The 25,299-nt window shown below is 38.4% G+C and overlaps 1 protein-coding gene across 9 annotated transcripts in view; it reads right to left on the reverse strand.

Annotated features, from left to right (window-relative positions):
* Positions 1–25,299, reverse strand: part of Lrch3 (leucine rich repeats and calponin homology domain containing 3) — a 100,115-nt gene that overhangs the window by 25,022 nt on the left and 49,794 nt on the right. For 6 of the 9 annotated variants that reach the window (XM_087186612.1, XM_087186616.1, XM_087186618.1 and 3 more), the window contains exons 7-13: positions 21,646–21,739; positions 20,367–20,487; positions 16,727–16,875; positions 13,797–13,873; positions 6,458–6,509; positions 6,076–6,225; positions 1,795–1,845 (exon numbers count right to left, since the gene is read on the reverse strand). In XM_087186612.1, the coding sequence (XP_087042738.1) occupies positions 1,795–1,845; positions 6,076–6,225; positions 6,458–6,509; positions 13,797–13,873; positions 16,727–16,875; positions 20,367–20,487; positions 21,646–21,739 (694 nt within the window). Of the gene's footprint in view, positions 1–423; positions 478–1,794; positions 1,846–6,075; positions 6,226–6,457; positions 6,510–13,796; positions 13,874–16,726; positions 16,876–20,366; positions 20,488–21,645; positions 21,740–25,299 lie in introns of all 9 variants that reach the window. The other 3 variants (XM_087186617.1, XM_087186613.1, XM_087186620.1) reach the window with 1 other exon arrangement.

Raw genomic sequence — 25,299 nt, forward strand, 5'->3', positions numbered from 1 at the left:
AATTAATAAAGTGCAGCTGGAACGAGAAGCTGTTTAAAAGGCTGATAGTGTGTTACGCCTCCAGGCCTGGGATGTAGCTCAGTGGCACCGGAGCTGCCTGGTAAGGTGCAAGCCAAGGTCCCAAGTTCAATGAGGGGTGTGGAGGGGTGACAGGACCCTAGTGTGTTACACCTCACAAAGACAAAGCCAGTACAGCTCTTAATGCAAATGCTTTTCCTTGGGAAGCACCACGGAGACTATGAATCTCATCTGTAGCCCTTGAACACCACGTAACATGGATGGCAAGAAAAGGACACAGATCTGGCTCCTACAAAACTTTCAGCAGTGACACTCATCATGTTTTATGGTATTCATGTGGTATTTATAGCTGCTCTTCAATCTCCAGACACAGCAATGTAGAACTTCGTTTTTCATAAATCTTACCACTAACAAGGCACTATCATCAGTGTGCTGAGACCTTCTGGGTGGGAAGGGACACTGGAGAGGTGGAGAAAAATGAAGCAATGTCAAAAGCAAACTACGCACACAAGTAATGCATTTCAAACAAACACCCACGAGGACAGAGATATATTAAGCCACATTCTTGAAGATGCTGACACAGGGACCACATTCACAATCATCTACACCAATGCACTGCAATAGCCAATAAATTAATTCTGAGCCCTGATTTTCTTCCAAAGAGTTTAAACAACTTCAAATATGATCTCACTACCTAAAAACCTTCTGAGGCAAAGTTAAAATTGACACAAAACAATGTCTTTATGTATTTTTTAAAGTGAGAATCATAAGTTGAAAAAATTATAAGGTTAAAAGTAAAGAGAAATAGTCAGTTAAAACATCAACTATATTAGAATTCATTCTGTAAGCTTCATTTCTTTGTTTGTTTGGGGTTTTTTTTGCAGTACCAGGGATGGAACTCAGGACCTTGCACTTGCAAGGCAGGTGAGGTGTCACTGAGCTAAATCCCTGGCCCAGTAAGCTTCATTTCTTCAGACCAAAGTAAATGCATACATTTTTAAAAGGTTAAGCAGTTAATATTAATTAATATCACACATTTATTCATAATGAAATGTACTGTATATATCTTTTTTTTGAGACAGGGTCATGCTATGTAGGCTAGGCTGGGCTTGAACTCACGGCAATCCTCCTGCCTCAGCCTCCCAAGTGCTGGGATTAATAGATGTGTGCCACTGTGCTCAGGACTGGCTAATATTATAAAACTAATGTGCACAGACTTTAACTGATAACACTGAAATAACCACTGAAGGTGAAATCTGGAGTCTTTTTGTTTAATAGCAACATTAGTCACACACATTAGATGCAGGTCTAAGAATTCTCTCTCATGACCTGGACACTGCAATGGGTGAGAAGGGCCTGGTGTAGCCAGCAGAGCCAGGGAGGGTGAGAGAGCCTTTGGGAAGGGTGCATGGGCAGATGAGATAGAATCCTGACTCATAACTTTTTCTTGTCTTGGCGGGGGAGACAGGTCTCACTATGTAGTTTGGGATGGCCTTGAACTCACCATGTAGCCCAGGCTGGCCTTGATTTCATGGTGATTCCCCTGCCTCAGCCTCCTGAGTGGTGGGATTACAGGCATGAGCCACCACACCAGACTAGACCTCTGGCTTCTGACACAACTCTCCCGCCTACATCATCTTTTCTTTGTAAGTAGAATTTTGTGATGGAAAGAATATGGCAATATTCTGACCACTGAAAACAGGATAATCACATGCACATTTCACTTCCATGGGAAAAATAATAAATTCCAAAGAAAAGGTGATTGCACAGACTTACCTCATTATCCATCGGGGATTGTTGTTTTTGTGGATTTTGTGATGCTTTTTGCTAGATCCCCAAAGCCAAAAGGGAAGTTGGTTAGAATGTAGGTTACTAGAAATGATAAGTTTTGTTTACTAATCACACTTATTTCTTCATTTCTTTTTTTTCTTTTTATTTTATTTTTTAATTTTTGGTACTGGGGATCAAACTCGGGTCCTTGCCCTTGCGCAGCAGGTGGCAAAACCACTGAGCTAAATCCCCGGCCCTATTTCTTCATTTCTTAAATACAATACTTTTCTAGATTTACTACTTAAGATGTAGTAAGTACAGTAGGCTACGATTTGCCTTAAGTACAGTATGTTACAATTTAAATTTAAAAAAAATCCCACAACTGTATCACTGAATATTTTAAGTTTTGTGTGTGTGTGAGAGACAAGATCTCGCTTTGGAGTTGAGGCTGGTGTCGAACTTGCTATGCAGCCTTGGCTGGGTTCAAACTCGCAGTGATCCTCCTGCCTCAGCCTCCCAAGTGCTAGGATTACAGGTGTATACCACCACTGGCAGCCTGTACCATTGTATTCTATAAGCATTCATAAGCAGAAATTTTTAAAAACTTGTATGTATACCTACATACACACACATCAATTGAACCCTCCCTGTTTTCTCTCAATGAACTCATTCTAACCCCTTTAAATACCATGCTATTGCTAACAGCTCTAGCTTTCTACCAGCTGAATCTCAGGTATTCTCAACAGGCTGTGCACTCTAGGTGGAAACCCTACTATCAACCCACATTCAATGTCCAACATGACACTGTACTTAGTGTTTTATAATGTGTTTTTACACACAGTATATCTTTTTTTTCTGGTATGTATTTGAGATGGGTAATAATTATATTCCTCTTGGACAGCTGGTACATATACAAAGCAATCTTCATCATTTTTACCTCCCCTTCCCCTCCTGGCCCTCTGTCCCATCCTTAGATCTCCTTTCCCATCTCTACAAAACCTACCTCCCTGTCTTCTTCCTCTGTGAAATAAACAAATATCATAATTACATTTGCTTAGAGATGAAAAATCAAGTTGTGGGAGAAATACAAGGTCACAAAGTTGGTAAGTAGCATAAATGAGATTTATACCTGTCTCCTGATTCCAAATTGTACATTATTCCCACAATGCTAGACTCACAGCAGCTACCATACTAGTATTATTAGGAACATGTATAATAATTCTGAAATAGTTAACATTTAATTGTTAAATAGTGTACATATGAGGAAACTCAAGGCACAAAATAGCTCAGTAATTTTTGCAAAGTCAAGCACATAGTGAGTGGGAAAGGTGGATTAAAATTCAGATATTTCTGACTCCCAGCTCCTGCCAGTATTGCAACACTACCAGCTCTCTGGCATTTTAGGAATCATCCACTTTAATGCCTTTATTTTGCAGCACTGTCTAATTATTGCAATTACTTTCTACTCTACTTTCCTCCTTCTCGTCTCTTTCTTCCCAACCTGTTATAACATGAGTAGACTACTTTTGCAGAAGTATCTCTTCTCCTGTTTTCTCCTACTTAAAAATTTCTGTTTCTTCTGCCTAACAGATCAAGGTCACTCTCTAATCTAACATGCATCCATGAATGTCTGCAGGGTGAGTAGCTCTTACTAGCTAGGGAACTTCTACAAAGGCAAGCTAAATATTAACTTAGGTAAAACACACAGCACCTGGGGTATCTAAGTGTCAGTCGTATCATTTCCTGAGAGGCAGAATTGGTACTGGGGTCAGAGCAGGGGATGGCCCCTACCCACTTACTAGCTGAGTATTTAACCTTAGCCTTAGGCAAACTGCTATCACAACAAGAAAATAATTGTATCTATTTTATAAGACTACTGGGAATTAAATGAGTTAACATATAAAGTTCTTAGAACAGCACCTTGGGTATATAGTAAGCATTCAGTAAATTTTAGGAAGTATTATTATCATCATCTTAACCATCTCATCAACTTATTTTTTCTATTTTTCATCAACACAAACTCTAATCAAGTTGGTATTTCCTTCCATTATTTTATTTATTTTTGGTTTTTTTGAAACAGGGTCTTTTTAAGATCAGGCTGGCCTTGAACTCATTATGTAGCCCAGGATAGTCTCAAAGTCTTAGGGTTACTCCTGCCTCAGCCTCTCAAATAATGGGACTACAGCTGTGTGCCACCATGCCCAGCTAAGTATCATTATTTTATTATTTATTTATTTATTTTGATACCAGGGATTGAACTTGGGTCCTTGCACTTGCTCAGCAGACGGCATAACCACTCAGCTAAATCCCCGGCCCAGTATCATTATTTTAAATAACAAGTTGTTGATGAGTGGATAAAGATGATATGGGTTTTTTTATACAATGGAGTACTACTCTGCCATAAAGAAGGATGAACTTCAGACATTTATAGCTAAATGGATGGACCTTGAGACCATACTCTTAAGTGAAATAAATTGGACACATATGTTTAAATATCGCATTGTTTCTCTGTCGTGAGAAAATGAATGTGGAAATAAGGACCGAGATGTATAATGGATGTTGGGAAATGGGAAGAAAGTGTTCAAATAGGAAGGGGAACAAGGGAGAAGGGAGGGAGGAAGGAAGGAAGTGACAAGAAAAAACTCAAAATAGAAGGAATAAAATGGAAATAAAGCTTTTGTATTTAGGGAGGGGAGGGGGATTAAGGGGGGAAAATGGGATAAAATAAAATTAAACATAACAAAACAAAACAAGTTGTATGAGCTTATTCCTAGCTCCTGACTGATTTATTCCCTCAATCTGGAATGAACCCATTTTTTTGGCTTTTTTGGGGGGTCCTGGGGATTGAACTCAGGACCCTGCGCTTGCAAGGCAGGTGCAGTGCCACTGAGCTAAATCCCCATGGAATGAACCCATTTTTTAACTGTTCCTTTCTTCCTAGCTGTACAATGCCTACTCATTCCTTTCTTTTTGGTACCGGGGATCGAACTTGGGTCCTTATTGCTTGCAAGGCAAGCGGCAGAACCACTGAGCTAAATCCCCGGCCTGTCATTCCATTTTTTGTTTGTTTTTTTGTATTTTGAGACAGGGTGTCACTATGTAGTTCAGGCTGCCCAAGAACTCACTATGTAGCCTAGAACTAATGGGAATCCTGCCTCAGCCTCCCTGGTGCTGGGATTATAGGCATGCACCACCATACCCAGCTGATTAAAAAAGAGGCATAGAAGGATTTAATTTAAGAGTGGAGGGTGGGTGCTCAAAACAATGAAGCACCTCCATTCCATTCTCGAGTTCCCTAGCATCTCCTTCTGAGGTCAAGTCTGATGATACTCTTCCCTCATCTTTGACTTAAAATCAGTGTTTTACTAATAAGCTGTTATTCACTCATTCATTTATGACATGATCTAAACTGTCCTGTTGGACAGAACTTGTATTTTATGCATTTTTATATTCCTTGTACAGGCATATAACCAGGACTCCATAAAGGTCTGTTAAATCAATAAATAAACAGGGCAAGGTGATGCATTCCTGGAGTCCCAGCACTCGAGAGAGGCTGAGACAGGAGGATGGCTGCAAGTCTGAGTTCAGCCTGGGCTACACAGTGAATTCAGGCTAGGCTGAACTAAAAAGTGAGACCCTGTCTCAATGCAAAACAAAACAAACAACCCTCACTCACTCAAAATCAATAAATGAACAAGGGAATAAGTTAGGCTTTAAAATTTTTAAGTTTGTCTTTTTTTTTTTCCCTAAGACAGGGTTGCACTCTGTAGTTTAGATTGGCCTCCAACTCGTGATTCTCCTGCCTCAGCTTCCCGAGTGCTGGGATTACAGGGATGCACGACCAAGCTCAGCTTTAGGTTTGTCTTCTGATTGAAAACTAATTAACTGTGATGACTACATTGATTGGTTTTCCTAGAATGGCAGCTTCTTTCTTTGTGAAACATGAACATTCTCATCTTTCCCTATTATAAAGATTACATAGACCACCAAGGATTTAGCTCAGTGGTTCCGCTGCCTGCCTCGCAAGCGCAAGGTCCCAAGTTCGATTACCAGAACGAAAAAAAAAAAAGATTACATAAACCAATACAGAATTTTGCTTAGTTTTTGAGAGGCTATATAAAAATTAGTCTTCCCCTTTCTGCCACTACTGGGGATTGAACCTAGGGCCTCTGTACTGAGCTACATTTCCAACCTGTTAAAAAAATTTTTTTTTTAAATTTTGAGATAAGGTCTCGCTAAGTCACTAAATTACTTTTAGAGTATCAGTGATGAGTTCAAATGCCTCACCTTGACAAAGTCCAGGACAGCCTCTCTCTGAATCTGCTTGGTCCTCATTTTCTCCTCCTCGTATTGCAGGGCTGCCAGCTGTGCTTCTCTCCGAGCACGTTCTACCAACTGTTCTCTTCTCCGGTGCACTTCCAAGTCTGTGTGTGGAAGCTGCAACAAAAGAATCATTTTGCATACAAAAGTGGGATTGCAGTTAGGGTTAGGGCGTCTGAAAACACTGTTAACAGCAAGTATCATGTGCATATACTGTATTAACAGAGAAGACAAGTAGTAAAGTTTAGAGATAAGTGGCAATTTAAGTATTATAAAAGAAAACCATCTAAGTTTTTAAAAATCAAAATTAAAACAGCAAAAATAAATAAAGAAACAAACTAAAAATTACCTGATTGTGGCTTGGTGATAGTGACAAGAGAGAAGGTGGCTCAACTGGAACCCTGATCCAGAAAAAGAAAAAAACTTTTTGATAACACAACAAACATAAGGGAAACTTTTTTTATTATCAATGAAGCTTTCTACTAATAACAGGCAAGCTGTCTAGTTAGTGCTACAAGAGTAACTTCATTTTGTAAACCTTAGCCTGAGTCATTAAATTAAACCATAGTAACACTGATGCTTCCAACTCATGTTTCCCGAGATGATATCCCTGATTACAGCCAGCTAACAACTGTTTGTGACGGCCAGCACTGTAATATACTTAGTTGAGATCAATTTCAAGTGGTACCATTTCTTTATAACATACATAAAACTATCTTCTTTGCTACCACGTTTGAAACAAGATTTGTGTAAACTGAGATGCTTTTATATACAAAGCCATTTCATCAAAAAGAAATCTGGAGGGGCCGGGGATCTAGCTCAGTGGTTTCGCTGCCTGCTGTGCAAGTGTAAGGACCCGAGTTTGATCCCCGGTACCAAAAAAAAAAAAAAGAAAAAGAAATCTGGAGTCATACAGAACCTAGTAACTACACTTATAAAGAATTCCAGGGGTTGGGGATTTAGCTCAGTGGTTTTGCCGCCTGCTGTGCAAGCACAAGGACCCAAGTTCAATCCCTGGTACCAAAAAACAAGAATTCCTACTCTCAGGCTGGGGATTTAGTTCAGTGGTGCCGCTTCCTACCTCGAAAATGGAAGGTCCTGAGTTCAATCCCTGGGACAAAAAAAAAAAAAAAAAAATTCCTACTGCCATTTTCAACCTTGAAACAATTTTAATAGCAAAAGTAAGACTATTTTTTTTTTCTTTGTGATAATGGAGAATCCAGGGCCTCTCAATGGTAGCCAAGAGCTCTACCACTGAGCTATATCCCCAGACCTTTTAAAATTTTGAGACAAGAGGGCTGGGGATTTAGCTCCGTGTTTCTGGCGCCTGCCTTCAAGTGCAAGTTTCCGAGTTCAATTCCAGGTACCAAAAAAAAAAAAAAAATTGAGACAAAGTCTCAATAAATTGCCCAAGCTGGCCTCAAACTTGCCATCCTCCTGCCTCAGTCTTCAGAGTACATGAGATTATAGGTGTGCACTACCATGCCTGGGTGATTTTTATTCTCAAGAAAAAGGTAAAACCCTATTTGACGCTAAAAAGGGGGAGGAAGGGCTACTTGTTTATTAATTCTTATAATTTCGGTATTTTTCTTTTTTTGAAGCTGACTTAGTGTTTCAAGTCTCTATAATCACATTTCCATCTGAAACTAAAAATGGTGGAGTTGTGACTTTCTGACATTTCCGACTTGAAATTAAAAACTGATTATTAGCCTGTCAAGGTATTTAAATGTACTGAAGATTGCTGTACAGAAAATAAAAATAAAACTGTGAAAGTTTTCATAGTTTCCTGTTGCCTCTTCTTTTTTGGCAGTGCTGGGGATTGAACCCATGGCCTTGTGCATGCTAGGCAAGATGCTACTACTGAGCTACACCCTCAGCCCCCAATTGCATCCCTACTAATACAGGGACACAGCAGTCTGCCGAGGCTGCTATACTCACATCCACAGCACTCAACCCAGATAAAATAACAGGCAGTGGGGAGCAGTCTCAGCTTATGTGCATGCTTGGGCAATAATCTCATGTATTCACACTTGCTCACAGAACCAGACCAGTCTCTATGGTGTGGCCTAATTCAATGAATGAGGAAATGTATTTAACTTCCCCATACCTCAATTTCCTCTTTATAAATTGAGGATAATTATTTTGTACCTCAAAGAGATGTCAGGAAGGTTAAATAAGATATTGCACATTTATCGAACACCATAAAAAGAATACTCTAATGATTATGTATTTAGAATTAACTACAGCTTTGTCCCCAGATTACTAATTTCACTGCAAAAATTCCCCATAGCTTTTACTAGCCATCTGTAGATAAACTGACCAAAATACAAAAAGGACCAAATAAACCCATCCCAAGCAGGTGTATGTGCCCTGATTTGAATGCTGCTTTATTGTTTTTGTTTCTTGGTACCAGGGATCCAACTCAGAACCTTGCACTTGCAAGGCAGGCAAAGTACCACTGAGCTAAATCCCCACCTTTGAGTGCTATTTTAACAATGCTTTTTAATCTAATAGAGTATCTTCTATACTCTACCTACTAGAGTATCTAATAGGTATCTTTTACACCTTTGTTTTACTAAATTTCTGTACCCTCTTTCCTTTTCCTTTCCTTTCTTTAACCTTCTATTTTCCTTTGTAGTACTGGGGGATTGAACCCAGGGCCTTTCACATGTTATACAAATGCTCTACCCTGGATCACACCCCTGGCCTTCTTTTTTTTTTTAAACTATGAGCTGTCCAGTTATAGAAGTTGTCCAGGCTGACCTCAGACTTGTGATCCTCTTGTCTCAGCCTCCAAGTAGCTGGGACTATAGGTGGGTGCCAGAAGACCTAGCTATCTACCCTCTTTTTACAACAAAATGTCTTTACAAAGCTGGTCATTATTCACTGTCTCTCCTTTGTTGCACCAGTTTATTTTATGCTGGCTGTAATCTGGATGTTGTCCTAACAACTCCACTAAATTGCTCTTTCAGCTCCTGAGTCCGGCACAATACATACTCCCAAGTCCAGCAGTTAATTCTCAGTCCTTGCCTTACCAAACCTATCAGTTTTGTGACACTGTTTATCCTTCTCTAAACTTTTTATACCACTTTTCATTTAGCTTGAGACATCACCCTTTTTCTCCATCTCCTGACCACCTTGCTGCTTTTCTTTTGCTAGATGTTCCCACCCTAATTCACTTTACCTCAAACTCATATTTTGAACACCTTAGTCAATACTTCCAAGTGGCTGTCCAAGCACCTTAAGCAGAGTATAACCACAGCCCAACTCTCATCTCATTCCCCAAACCTGTTCTGCTTTGTTCAGACTTCTAGAGTTTTTTTCAGAGATTCCACATTTATTTAATAAATTTTATTTCATCCCATTCCTCACTCATGCCCCCTCCCCTCCCTATGTACATAAGCTTTGGTCCTTGATTTTAGGTGTTGTTTTTTGTTTTGTTTTTTTCCCTGGTACCAGGGATCAAACTCAGGACCTTGCATTTGCGAGGCAGGCACAGTGCCATTGCACTAAATCCCCATCCCTGCTTTTTTTCTTCCTGGTACCGGGGATTGAACTCTGGACCTTGCACTTGTGAGGCAGGTGGCGGAACCACTGAGCTAAATCCCCCGGCCCTCTGTTTTGTTTTTTGAGGCAAGGTCTCACTATGTGGCTCAGGCTGGCTGTGAACTCACCATGGAGCCCAGATTGGACTCAAACTTGTGGCCTCCTGGGTGCTGGGATCACAGGTGTGCACCAGCATGCCCAGCTTCCTTGGTGATTTTTAAACATGCATGCCCCTCCCTCAGGCCCTCTGCCTAGAGAACAGAGCACTGTTCCCTCACACGGTCAGGTTTCCACTGAAATATCATCACCCCGTAACACACTGCTCTCACTCTCCTTCACTTGACACTACCACATCTTTCACTCTGCTTTATTTTTTTTCATAGTACTTAGCAGAATTTAACACATATTTGAGACATGTATTTGTCTATATCTACTTAAGAGTAAGCTCTAAGGTATCAGGGACCTGGAAGAGAACCAGAACCATTTCAGTGTTCAGGAAATATTGTCAGAAGGAATGGAGTGGCACCATCCCCAAAGCACAGAACATAGGAAAATAGGAAACCAACTGCAGGTCATATTTAGCCTCTCTTTCAAATCTTGCAATTTCTTTGAGCTAAGTAACTCTAATCTCTGTAAGGCAGACTTTGAGCAGTTCTTTTTGCTTTTCTTTATAAAAATCACATAATTGGAGCCGGGGACTTAGCTCAGTGTTACACTCGTCTGCCTCCCAAATGTAAGGTCCCAAGTTCGATCTCTGGTACCCCCTCCCAAAACCACATAATGTGAGGAGCTTTTCTACCTTGATAGAAAAATAAAACAAAAACTTCCAGGTTTTACCCAAATGCCTTTCAATTCCATACTGCTTCTTATAGAAGCCAGTGTACTTTATAGGGCCCAGCCGATACATCTCTCCTGAGCTAAACACTGTTCAGTTTATAAGCAGACCTTTTTAAAAAATGGTATTATGATATTTTTTAAATATGTAACTTTTGCTAGTTTCTACTTTAAAAGTTATATAATCTATCTCGGTAAATCACTATAAAATATTCATCAATTTCAACTTTCTGTTTACTGTACCCCTTCCTTTATTATCGCTCGGAGAGACTTGTGAGGGAGAACTGTAAAAGAGGACACGCCCAGTGAATGAGGGGAGAGGAAGAGAACTGGGGAGAAGACAGCAGTTTTCTTTTCCACCTCAGGAGGAAAGGGCCAGGAGGAGCAGCGAGCAAGCAGCAGTTTGTCAACCGCTGAGACACAAAGAACCAAGATCTCCCAAGCCTGAGCCTGAGCTTTCTCAGGCATTCTGAGGTAATTCTGTCTTTCTAGGTTCTTCATGATTATTCATTTGAAGGCAAGCCCCAGAAGGGCAGGAACTTTGGCTGACATTTGTACCTACAACCCCATTCCTAAAAAAGTACTTGGCATACAGTAGATATCTGGCAAATACCTGCTAACAAAACAAAAGATGTATTGATTTTAAGAGTTTAATCAGTTACTAGGGTAACATATGGTGTTCTTATCTAAGGACTGTACTAAAATCTAGTGATTTTTTGGGGGGACAGGGTCTCATGTAGTTCAGACTGGCCTTGAACTCACTATGTAGCCCAGTCCGACCTTTAACTCTCAGCAATCCTCCTGCTGTTTCAGCCTCCAGAGCGCTGGATCACAGGTGAGCGGTACCACGCCTGGCTTAGAATCTAGTGATTTGAAATACCCAATTAAAAAGAAATTGTGGAGTTAGTTTCTAGCACTATCAGACTAAATACCTTGAATGGCTCTTCCACTGGAAACAACTAAAATGGTGAATAAAATAATCTTTTAAAATATATTGATAATCCAGATTCTGAAAGAGAAATCTAAAACCAGGAACTCTTGATTAAAGTGTGTTAGGCAGGCCTGGCCCCTTGGTCTTACTCCAGGGAATGTGTTGTACTGTATAGCAAAAGGGTCTTTGCAGATAAGTTACCAATCAGCTGACCTTACAATGGGGAGATGATCCAAGTGGGCCTAATAACATAACCATGAGCCTTTAAAGGCAAAAGAGAAAGCCAAAAGAACCTGTGAGATGGGCAGGAAGGGAAGCTAAGAAGGTTTAAAATGTCTCAAAAATGCAGCCTGCCACTGCTGTCTTGTGCATGGAAGGGACCCAGGAAGCAAAAAATGTCGGGGGCCTCTAAAGGCTGGGCATAACTCTCACCTGCCAGCTGTAAAGGAACAGGGTGCTCAGCCCTACAGCTGTATGGAACTGACTCCTGCCAACAACATGCCCAAGGCTGAATGTGCACTGTCCCAGAGTCTCCAGTCAGGAATCCAGGTCAGCCAACACCTTGGCCTTGGCCTTGTGGGACCCTAAGCAGAGAACCAGATGGGTCTGCCTAGTCCTCTATCCTATGGAACTGTAATGTAATACATAAGTTTTTTTTTTTTTTTGGTACTGGGGATCGAACTCGGGTCCTTGCCCTTGCGCAGCAGGTGGTGAAACCACTGAGCTAAATCCCCAGCCCTGTAAGTATTGTTTTAAACTGCTACATTTGAAAGAGAAGTGACTGAAAACTAATACATAAAGTAGCTGAGTAAAAAGCCAGCTTCCACTTTGAGGCTTTCTACTACATCCTAGAGAACTTGAGCCTCACCAAGGATAGACTCAGGAGGTGAGAGGAAAAGGAGATAAAGCTAGGTCTGACAGGGTGAGCAAAAATGTAATAGTAAACCTGTGTGAGAAATTGGATTCTCAAAGAAGTCATTCTGAGATAAATTTCAAAGCATATAAAATTTAACCAAATCTTTTAGGAAATAAGGGCTAAGACTACAAAGGGTCAAGTTATAAGACTTTTTTCTCTCATTATTTTCTCCACAGTTTCTTCATTCTATCTGTATCAGAGTCCCTGAGATAATTTTAATATTCTATGAAGTATAAGGAACTATGTATGACAGTTTTACATAATATATTTACTGTCATTTAAGAAGAGGCACATTAGGGCCGGGGATTTAGCTCAGTGGTTTCGCCGCCTGCTGTGCAAGCGCAAGGACCCGAGTTCGATCCCCGGTACCAAAAAAAAAAAGAGAATAGGCACATTAGCACTACTGTTTTAAGTAAAAACAGAAAGGAACCGGGCTGGGGATTTAGCTCAGTGGTTCCGCTGCCTGCCCTGCAAGCGCAAGGACCTGAGTTTGATCCTTGGTACCAAAAAAAAACCCAGAAAGGAACCAAAAGTTGGAAATTTTTCAACTATTGAGATAAAGTTTATGGCAGGAAACCTTTTAGAATTCAAGAATGAGATGCCCCATTCTAAACAATCAAACTAATTTTACAAGTAGAGAGTCACTAAATGTGGTAGAAAGGTCACAATAATTGAGTTAGAAATAAGAAGGCATATCACTGTCTCTAACTCTTAGTTATCCAATAAAAACTTTAAGTTAAAAAAAAAAATTGAGAACCAGTACTGGTGGTGCACATCTGTAATCCCAGCTACTTGGGAGGCTGAGCCAGGAAGGTTGTAAAGTGCCAGGCTGGCCTGGGCAACAGGGCAAGACCCTGCCTCAAAAGGCTGGAGTGGGTAGGGTGGAGAGCCGAGGATGTACCTCACCATTCCCTGGGTTCAATCCCCAGAACCACGTCAATAAATAAATAAATAAATAAATAACTGACTTCTGAAAATCTTTAATACATTCATGATGGGGCCATAATTTGTATGTCTCATTGCTGGGAGGCTTGAGCCATTGGTGGTATATGCATGACTATCCTATCAGCTGGCTTTTTATTAATTTTATTAGTAAAAAGACAGATAAAAGTGATTAGACCTGTTTGTACCACCAGCAGTATGAGCTGCCTGGTTCAAGCCAAAGGGAACATTTTAAGCCCTCTTTATGGAAGAATCCACATTATCACTACAAAATCTCATTGCCATTAAGTACCTTCAAATCAATTAATTGTACAGGTAACAGTTTAGGTGATCTGAATTTAGAATGAATCAATTTTACCTCTATTTTATGGCATGAACACAAAAGCACACTGTCACTTAGTTTTAAATACATGGTCTCTAAAGTATATAGCACAGTATCTAAAAGCTGCACAAAACTCAAATGACACCTTATTACTGAAATTTAAGATGGAAAGAAATAAGTAGAATTGTTTTTCAAACCTGTTTTGATGTGAATATCGTCTCATGTCTTCTGGTTTTTGAAACTCCCTAATGGCTGCTGGCTTTACTGGTGAACACTGACCAAAAGAGCATAAACAGATCAATGTAAAATATGCATCCAGAACACTGATTACACTACTCACATTCAACTTTACATTTAAAGATCTGTATATTATATGAAGTTATTTTAATAAAATCTTCAAATGTGAACTTGATGTTTAAAAGAATTGCAGGCTACATTATACATGCTTTGATAAAAATATTAATAATCTACTTTTATTTAAAGACAGATTTCCTTCTTGCTGTGTTAGATAAATAACAGTGACCCAATACAGTAATATTTCCTGAGTGGTAAGAAATGATCTTAGAGGTCATCTGGTACAACTGTCTATCTAGCACAGGACTCCTACCTACTCTACCCCAACATTTGTTCAGTTTTTTTGAACATCTTTTGTAATTGGGAGTTCACGGGGAAGATTATGTTTCTTTACTTTTTCACCACCACAAATTGTTACCTTAGTCAAGCTAGTAGTCCTGAAGATATTGGTGGCATATGAAGATAAAACAAAAAGTAACTTTTTCGTATGGTAAAATACAATGTTAATTAAAAGAGAAATATTATTGGCAGTTTAACTTATAGGTTATTTCTGAAAACCATCACTGAGGAAAACTGAGCTGGCTAAACTGAGAGGGACCATACACTAAAAAAATAAAATAAGAAATCCAAGGCAGAGTCTTAATGATTTGCACAGTACATACTTTGTATGATGAGAATCTACAGAAACAATAAAATCTTATTTCAACACCAAAAATAATCATGATAATGGATATTCAATAAAGAAAATATAAGAAAACAATTTATTTAAAAAGAATAACTAAAAATCAAATTTAAAACTATTTACAGTTTACCTCCAAGAAATAAGTATATCATATATAACTAGAAAATCTTTGGCCAGTTACTCCAAAGGGCTAAAAGATGACTGCCTTAAAATTTGGGTATAACAGTCAGATTGAATGGGCCACAATTCTGGAATCCTAATGAGAGAATAATTATTTTAATTTTAGTGACCATGTCATTTTTTGTTTAATAAGCAAAAATTTTTCCTAGGATGTTATATCAGTAACTTAATCACCCTGGTCTTATGATATTGCAACTACCTAAAATTACTGTCAGAGGTACTAGAATTTTCATAGCAAAATAAATGTGATACCGATTTAATTTAAAAATAAGTATAAGTCATAATCTATTCAGGCAGGTATGGTGTATGTATGGGAGTGTAATTATAATAAAATTAAATAATAGAGTGTTTAATATCTCAAATTAGTATTAATAATCGTTTTTTAAAGATAGTGTTCAGAAATATAAAAGATTTTTTTCCACTATTTGTTAAAACATCTAAAATAATACTGCATCATATTTCACTGACTGCCAAATTTAGGAAGCTTTATGATACAGAAATCATGAAGAGCCTTATGACATTGATTCATAAAAATTACTGTATAACTTAGAATTTAAAAACATATTACTATAAAATGGATTATTATCCATATCATCTAATGGAGTAAAGAAATGGTGGCATAATTTTTCATTATAGTATTTATAATAAGCATTTTCAATTATATTAGATACCTCATTTATATAACTTAACCATAAAATGATCAAGGAGAGGGGCTGGGAATTTAGCTCAGTGGTTTTGCCACCTGCTGTGCAAGTGCAAGGACCCAAGTTCTATCCCCAGTACCAAAAAAAAAAAATGATCCCTGGCCAGGGATTTAGCTCAGTGGTTCCGCCGCCTGCCTTGCAAGCAGAAGGTCCCAAGTTCGATCCCTGGTACCAAAAAAAAAATGATCAAGGAGAACAACCACAAAACAATTTTAAAAGATTATAATTTGACACTGTTAATTTTACTTTTCTTGCAAAATAATTCTTTGCTCCAGCAAAGAGGCTAATAGCCTGAGCCACAAGTAATTCATCCATCACCTGCCTATTGCTGTCTTTGGGCTGCAGGATTTGTTTTACATAACTTTATCCAGTTTCTGAATAGTGTCTTCTGAGTACAGACAAAAAGTACTGTGTTCAAAGCCTTCAAACAGGAAAACCAAAGGACTCTTTTTAAAGAATGATAATATCACTCTACTGCATGTCCAACTTAATTTGTTTCTGAAAGACTAAATACATCATTCTCCAAAAAGACCCCAAGTGTTTCTCAAATAACCCCTGCTCAAAGCCAGGGACAAACTCCAGACTTCAACATCACAGACATGAAGATGGAGCCATTTTATTAGGCTGACTGGAGGCACTGAAGAATGCTATTATTCTCCTTTAGACCCCGGGGGGAACTGGCAGTCTGCAGTGGGATGAATGGACATTTGTTTTCTAGGGTGATTCACTTCAAGAATTTTAATAGCAAACAATTTATGTTCTGTTAACTTAGGATAAAAGGTCCAATATAATTAAGCTTATTATAAAAATTTTACGGGTAAGTTGAATGTTGTCTCAAAAGTCAACTTTTTTTGGCTTAATTTTTACACTGATCAATCACATTATGATTGATCAGTTAGTTTTAATAAAAAAGCAAAACAAAAAAAAAAACAACAAAGAAACCCCCAAGACACTAACAGTGGAAAGCATCTGCTTCCTTTGTATTTTCTTCAAAGGCCTTAGGTTACTCTTAGGATTCTTTTTTTACTCTTTCTTCAAAATTACGAAGCCTGTTATTTAAAAAAATAAATTTAAATTCTACTTGAGACTACTGTCAGATTTTCTGAATAAATCTAAAAAATTTAGGACTAAAATTAGAAGTAAACATTATAATAAAACAATTAGGCCTAAATCAACAAGTTGCTGGTATGAGAGAAACGTATACTACTGTGAACTGCCTAAACATGTGCTAGGGGACAGCACATGTTTAGTCTTCAGTGTGTACCACCTCGTGTGAGACCCGCCGCTGTTCGATGTACGCCATGAACTGTGAGCTGAGGCTGTCAGAGTCCAGGCCCCGGGGCTGTCTTGCTTCATCTTCCTCTTCCTCTGCAGCACAGCTGTCAATGTAGTCAATCTGATCCAAGTCGTGTTCCACTGCAGACACCACACACATCAGAGAAAAAACTCAAATAAGATGGCCGATAAAAGACATTTGGTTAAATTATATTCTCTCCTTTCCCCCAATAGTTTCTATTCTGAAAGCAGAAAGAAGGATACAAAGTTTGTTTTATAGTCCACTCACTTTCAAAAAAAGTCCTGAAAACCTTAGTCCAAGGTCACTAAAGAAAGCTAATAGTAATTACTGAAATACGGACCTCTTATTTCTTTGGATAGCTCCTGGTTTTTTTTGGATAGCTCCTTAAGAGTTTTAAACAAGACAGTTTGAGTTTGTGAAATAAAGAGAGGAGAAGACTAATTTTTAACAACTGAAAGGTACATCTTTTAATTTCTGGAGGGCTTAATAATATCTCTTTTGAGGGTTGAGACATAGAAAACCTAACAGTCAACCAAAAGAAAGTAAAGGCAATAAAAACTAGAAAGAGTAACTATGCTTGGTGGTGCACACCTGTAATCCCAGCTATTTGGGAGGCTGAAGCAGGAGCATTAGAAGTCTGAGGCCAGTGGGAGCAACACAGCAAGGGTCTTTTCCAACCAATGAGAGAAGAGAAGGAAGAGAAGAGAAGAGAAGAGAAGAGAAGAGAAGAGAAGAGAAGAGAAGAGGAGAAAGAGGAAGAGGAAGAGGAAGATGAAGAGAAGAGAGAAAAGAAAAAAGAAGAGGAAGAAACTGGACTTGCTGAGAAAGTTACTAACATTTCACTTCCTGTAACTTTTGTCAGACTTTAAAAAAAAATAAATTATTTCATTTTATCTTATTCTCCCCCTCAAGCCCCCTTCCCTTCCTTGTTGAACATTTTTTAAAAAACCATGACCAGAACAAAGATTTTCCTATTTAGAAAATTAACCCCTAAAGGTCAAGCTTGTAGATATTTTGCAGCAATTTGTGAATGAAAGGAAAATCATTTGAGGAATCTTTTTTTTTTCTCAAGATGCTCAGGGTGAAAAACGCATATTATTAAGACATAGCTGCATAATTGTTTCATCTAGTAAGTTTTAGAATGTCCTACTGTTTTGAAGTTTTAAAATTACATTTAATAAATATTTAAAAGGTAAATTAGGAATTTAAAAAAAAACCCTTTGCTACTAAGATGGTTTCTTGAGACAGGCAATAAACCCTGTTATTCTATGATGTTTCATATGTGGCTTGTAAGTGCAATTGCTGGGAACAGTGAATCTGGAGAAGTCTAATTCTCAATCTAGTCTTCTATTTTTTTTCGGTAGCAGGGATCAAACTCACGACCTTGTGCTTCCAAGGTGGGCACAGCACCACTGAGCTAAAACCCCGGCACTCAATCTAGTCTTCTGATTAAATTTTTTGTAAAAAATTCTACAGCTGCAATTAATATTAAAAATAAATTTTGAATTATTAGGATTTTTTCATAGCTAAAATGGATGAAAAGTCCTAAGTCTACATCTACATTAGAAACCAGGTATATGAATGCATTTTTTGCAATGTGTTATAATTTGTCTGACTACAAAGTTTATATTGTGACTATTTTACAAGAGAGCAACACCACTTTTTCATACTATTTAGACAGGGAAGTTCAAGAGAAAAAAAATGCAACCTACAAAAGGCAGCCACATAAGTAATTTTAAATTTCCTAGTAGCCACATTAAAAATAAAGGTAGCTGGACGTCGTGGTGAACAGCAATTATCCCAACTACCCAGGAGGCTGAGGCAGGAGGATTACAAGTTCAAGACCAGTCTGGGCAACTTAATACTCTGCCTCAGCATGCATACATTCGTACATACATAGTTATATATATACAGAGAAGGGATGTAGCTTAGTGTGAGGTTCTGGATTCAAGCCCAGTAATGTAAAACAATCCACACCCCCATCTCCCCCCAAAAAGAAAGGAAAAGATATTAAATTTTGGGGGGAGGTACTGGGTATTGAATTGGGGGCCTTTACACTGAGCTACATACATTCCCAGCTCAGTCCTTTAAAACATTTTTTTTTTTTAATTTTGTGACAGGGTTGCTAAATTGCCTAGCTTAGGATTAAGTTATTAAGTTGCCCAGGCTGGGCTTGAACTTGTGATCCTCCTGTTTCAGCATCCTAGTGTGTTGGGATTATAGGTATGAGCCACTGTGCTTGGTTAATATTTTTTATGTTGTTCAGTATATCTAAGTGTTATCATTTCAACATATAATCAATATGATATTATTTTACATATTTTTTTCCTATGAAATCTTCAAAATCTGATGTATTTTACACTTATAGTACATCTTCATTCAGGAAAACAACATTTCAAGTGCTTAATAACAACATGTGACTAGTGGCTACCATACTGAAAAGCACAGATCCAGAAATTACTTTATGTCTTAAACAAACTGACTGGAAAGATATCTTGTACGAGGGCAAAATTTAAAAGAAAACTAAAACTAGTAAAATGTAGATGGAATAGTTAAGTAACAGGAATCAAGAATGTAAGATGGTGAGGTAAAGAAAGACAGCAAGCCACTTAAAACCATCAGAGATGAAAGCTTTTCCCTATAAAGCAAAATAAGTCATTTATCCTTAATAATCCCCCAAAATATTAGGATTTGGTGACTTAAACTAAACCAATATGGAACAGAATGCTAAAATTAAGAATTCATTTCAAAAGTACTATACAAGAAAGCAGAAAGATAGCTGCTTGTTCTATAAAAACAACTGCAGGGCCGGAGATTTAGCTCAGCGGTGCCACCGCCTGCCTGACAACCGCAAGGTCCCAAGTTCGATCCCTGGTACCAAAATAAATAAAATAAAAATAAAAACAACTGCAAAGGTTTTTTGGGTTTTTTTTGGTACCGGGGATCCAACTCGGGACCTTGCACTTGCGAGGCAGGTGGTGGCACCACTGAGCTAAATCCCTGGCCCCTCAAAAGGCTTTTTTAAAAAAAAATTTATTGGTATATTTTATTTTTTCATTTTTTCAGATAGGGTCTCACTCTGTAGTTCAGGCTGGCCTTGGACTCACTGTGTAGTCCAGGCTGGCCTCAAACTCTTGGTGATCCTCCTGCCTCAGCCTCCAAGTGCTGGGATTACAGGTGTGCGCCACTGTGCTCGGCAACTGCAAAGTTTTAAATGCCAGAATAAGGAAAACATTCAGAAGCCCTGAAGAGAATTATTCCAGTTGAAAGAAAAGGTAAACATTAAGCAACACACTCAATTCCTGCAAGAGATCAAATCATCCCTTTAAAAAGGGAGAATGGTACTTCAAAGAGGTATTCCAGGTAAACTGTCTCTAATAAAGTTTCCTCCCAAAATAAGAATGAGAGAGACAAGTTTTTAACTGCAAACCTGAAAACAGAGAAACTGAAGTTTCATCCCTGAAGAAAACAATGTTTTTCAGTCATTATACGATAAGAAGTCTTGAAAAGAACAGTGAAAAAGCTACAGATACACAAAAGGAGTGGACATGGAAAAGACTGCTTCAAAAAAATGACATTATAAAGATTAGATGTCGTCAGAATTGCTTACCTCCACCATTTGTTACAACTAAACTGTTCCGATTCTCCTGGTATTGGCTTTCTCTTCGTAGTCTTTGTTCTTTAGTAATTTCTGCTACCCGAAGCGGCAAATCTGAAAATTCATCTGTAGGCTTAAAAACCAGCAAAAACATTAAAAAAATCACTTTCAATTTTGGCCAAAATGTTTATGTGTGGGCATAATATAACCCAGTTAAAATTAACATACAGGAAGAAAGAGCAAAGGGGTTTTTGGTTTTTGGTGCTGGGGATTGAACCTTGCATATACTAAGTAACCACTGAGCAGTATATCCCCAGCCCAGCAAAAATGTTTTGGAAATAGAAAACAAAGATGGCTAGACAACAATGTGAATATATTTAATGCAAATGGAACAACTTTTTTTTGTTTGAGACATCCTTCTGTCTCAGCCTCTCACGTACCAGGAAAACAGGCAGGTGCCACCATGTCCAGAGAAATGAACATTTAAAAAAGGTTAAAATGGTAAACTCTGTTATAGATATTCTACCACAGTCAACAAAAAGAAGAAATAAGGGTATTCAGGACTTTATAAATATATACACAGATTTAAGTGATCTACATATATGTGTCTACGGATGTACCCACCCACAGATATGTACACAAGCAATTCCAAATTATAAACAGGTTGTGATTTAAATTTAATTTGCTTTGGACTCTCAATGAAACAATGTTATAAACTGGATATTATCAGCCCTGCTAACAAAAGCTTAATCATTTAATCCAATTTAAGACAAAAAGCAGAAAACTAATGGTAACAGAAACAAAAAGCAATCTAATTTTGAGTATGTGGACATTCTTCAGCAGGCTCCCACCTCTACCCATCAGCCTGGAGTCCTATTTTCCCTTGCCTTCCAGCATTCCTTCTACCTCTACTCCAGACTACCTGTAGGCTTCAGATTTAACTGGCAATTCTTGTTTGGCTTTCCAGAACATAAAACTATTTGTGAGACAAGGAGGTAATAAGCATGTAAAATATACATGGTTAAAAGATGGTAAAGAGAATACTTTTTTTTTCTTGTGGTACTAGCAGTGGAACCCAGGGCCTTACATATGCTAGGTAAATGCTCTACCACTGAGCTACATCTCCAGCCCCAGAATACCATTTCTGGATGGAAGGACTATGTGAGATTTGTTTCTGCCTTGACTTTACTGTTTTTTATGTGCTAAGAAATTGAATCCAACTAGGCTCTTTCCCTTTCACCATTTTTTCTCTTAATCAGGAGTTCCAATATAGAAGAGAAGAGACACTCACCTCATTCCCTGACCACCTCTTATCTCCACTGTCCACACTATTGAAACCTGAATCAAGGGCTCCATAAGGGCGACCTGAGTACAGTTCTTCATGGCTGCCAGAAAAAAACTAACTTTTACTGTAAAGTTTGATATGTTAAAATTAAAATGTAAAATAAAACATAATTTTACTAATAAACATTCTCATGGCGCTCAGTCCTTATAATTTGTATACATTGAAATGTCACAGATCTTAGCTGTGACAAATCACTGCATCCCTATCCATACACCTGTCACATGAGGATATTTCTACTTTACCAGAAAATGCTCGCTCATCCCTTCCCAGTCAATTCCCCCTCGTGCTGCCACTACGTATTCCTCAGGTACAAATCCCTGCTCTGATTTTCTTTTAAATTATTAAATTAGTGTGGAAGGCTGAATATTGGCATCAAAAGACAGCCATGACCTCGCCTCTGGAACTTGTATGTCATCTGACATGGCAAAGGGAATTTAGGTTGTAGATAGGAATAAGGTTGCTGGTGACCTTTTTGTTTTTTGGTATAGGGGATTGAACTCAGGATCTCATGCTTGCCAGACAGGCGCTGGGCTGCTGAGCTATATCCCCAGCCCCTGGTAAGCTTATTTTTATGGGGTTTTTCTGGTACTGGGGATTGAACTCAGGACCTTGCGCTTGCGAGGCAGGTGGCAGAACCACTGAGCTAAATCCCCGGCCCCTTGTTTTTAAAAAGGGAGATTATCTTGATTTTAGAGTAAGCCCAATATAATCACAAATGTCCTTGTATTTGGTTTTGGTGTTCTGGCTTCTACGTCACAGTTTTCCTTCCTCAGCCTTTAGACTGCTGCTCACAAGTGTCCTTAAATGTGGAAGAGGGAGGGAGAGCAAGGCAGTGAGATTCAATATTGGCTTGAGGATGGAGAACAGGTTCCTCAAGCCAAGTTGTAGAGAGCCTCTAGAAGCTGAGAAAGGCAAGATCTGACCCAGAGCCCACAGAGAGGGAATAGCCCTCCAAGCACCTTGTTTAGCCCAAAGAGGTTGTTCAACTTCCAACTTACAGAATAGAATCATATAAAATAATCTGCATTGTTTAAGTACCTAGGTTTGTGGTAGTTTCCTATGACAGCAATAGAAAATGAATAAAATTAGTTTTGCTTATTCTAGAATTTATAAAGATGGAATCAAATATACTCTGTGGCTTTTTTTTTTCTTGGTCAGCAACATGTCAGTGAGATTCATGGTATTTTTGCATTCCTTCTTACAGCTAACATTCCACTTAATGAATATGTAATTTAAAAAATCCATTTTCTATTGATAGACACTCAGTTGTTTCCAGTTTTTGGCTGCTATGACTAAAAGTGCCAAGAACATTAGTAAATAAATCTTTATAAGGACTGTGCTTCCATTACTCTGAGTAAATAACTTGGAGTAAAATAAATGGTTTATATGGTAAGTGTAGGTCTAACTTTAAAAAAAACCCATCAACCCATTTTCAAAAGTAGCTGTGTTGGGCTGGAGATTTACCTCAGTGGTTCTGTCACCTGCCTAGCAAGCTCAAGGTCCCAAGTTCGATCCCCGGTACCAAAAATGGAAAAAAAAATGTCAAAAAATGAAGATGGGGGGCCCAGGGATTTAGCTCAGTGGCACTGCGCCTCCCTTGCAAGCGTAAGGTCCTGAGTTCAATCCCTGGTACCGGGGTGGGGTGGGGGAATGAAGATGGGTTATAGATAGACATCAATACTATTGTCTGGTGCTGCCGCCTGCCTTCCAAGCACAAGGTCCCAAGTTTGATCCCTAGTATCAAAAACAAAAAAATTATTGTCCATTTTTAAAATGCAAATCAATGCATCTCAGAAATATTTTGCTAAGCAAAAGTCACACAAAATGGTTCATACTCTTTGATTCTGTTTAGATGAAGTTCTAGAGAGGCAAAACTAGTGTCATAAAGCAGATCAGTGTAGAGGGACATTTGGATAATGGAAATGTTACATATCTTGGTTGTACTGGTATTTTCTTAACAACTATTAACTTACCAAAACTAACTGAACTGCACACTTGATTTTTTTTTTTTGCACATTTGAAACAGGTAAATTTGTTGTTTGTAAATGATCTCAATAGAGCTGTTACAAAACTTCACAAAAGTGCTAAACTATTTTGCCCAAGTGGACATACCATGCTTTAAGCAATGTATCAGAGCACTAGTTGATGCCACATCCTCACCAATAATTGGCGGGGTCAGTTTTCTTAATTTCAGTCATTCCAGGGGGTGTGTACTGACATCCAGTGACCTAATTTGCATTGATTTCCTACCATGACTAATGACATTGACTACTTTTCTATGTGCTTACTGTCCATTTATATATCTCTGTGAACAAGTCTGTTCTTTTGTTCATTTTTCAATAGGCTTTTTCTCTCTTCTGTGTCCATGCTTGTGTGTTTGTGTTTATGACTTAACCCAAGGGTTTGCACCAAGCTATGTTCCCAACCCCTTTTAATATATATATATATTTTTTGAGACAGTCTCTTAAGTTGCTAAGTTGCCCAGGCTGGGCTTAAACTTCCAATCCTCTTGCCTCAGCCTCACTGAGTGAGTGCTGAGATTATAGGAATGTGCCACCATATGCAGCTTGGGTTTTGTTTTTTTTTCAATCTTTAAACTGTAGGTATTCTTTATTTGGATACAAGTTGGTTGTCACATTTGTTTTTCTGTTTTTTTGAGACAGAGTCTCACTATGTAATTCAGGCTTGCCGTATACTATATAGCCCAGGCTGGCCTCAAACACACAGCAATCCTCCTGCCTCAGCCTCCCAAGTGTTGGGATTACAGGTATGCGCCACCACGCCTGGCAGTTGTCTCATCCATGCACTGCAAATATTTTCTCCAAGTCTGTGGTTTGGCTATTCATTTTCTAAACATTTTCTTTTCATGAGTAGATTTTTAAAATTTTGATAAAATCTAATTTATTATTTCTTTCTTTTATGGTTAGTGCTTTCTGTGTCACAAGTCACAAGGATAACCTATTATCTCTTTTAAAAGTTTCATAGCTTTAGTTTTTGCTTGTTCTTAAATATACTTTTATTTTTTAATTTTAATTTTTTTTTTGGTACTGGGGATTGAATTTGGGACCTTTTGCTTGCAAAGCAGGCGGCAGAACAACTGAACTAAATCCCTGGCCCTTAAATATACTTTTAAAATTTAGCTTAATGAGAACTCCAAAACATGATAAATCCTGTGTTTTAAAAAAATAGTCTATTAGCATTTGTTATGGTTGAGGTCTAGAAGTCCCCCCAAAGCCTCACGTGGTCATAGGCTGGATCTAAAATGTGTGAAGCTGGAATTGATTCATGGTGCAATGCCAGGCTCAAGGGCACTAGGATTAAGGGTACGAGTGCTACCCACTCTAAGTAGTCTGAATAAGATAAAAGAGGCAGGGAGATGCTGTTAACTCTTGTTACCTTTGCTGCCTTGTGTGTACCATGTTGTTTCTGCTCTGCCATGCCTGTTTGTCGTCCCTGCCTTGGAGCCAGCTGATTATGGACTGAAACCTCTACAAACTGTAAGCCAAACAAACCCCTTCCCCTTTAACTTTGGGTGTCTGGTATTTTGTCTCAGCAACAAGAGAAAAGTAACTAACACAGTATATCTAATAAGTTTGCCTA

The sequence above is a fragment of the Heterocephalus glaber genome, unplaced genomic scaffold (assembly GCF_053883595.1).
Source record: "Heterocephalus glaber isolate CG9 unplaced genomic scaffold, H.glaber_assembly_v1.0 deba00001504, whole genome shotgun sequence".
Lineage (NCBI taxonomy): Eukaryota > Metazoa > Chordata > Mammalia > Rodentia > Bathyergidae > Heterocephalus > Heterocephalus glaber.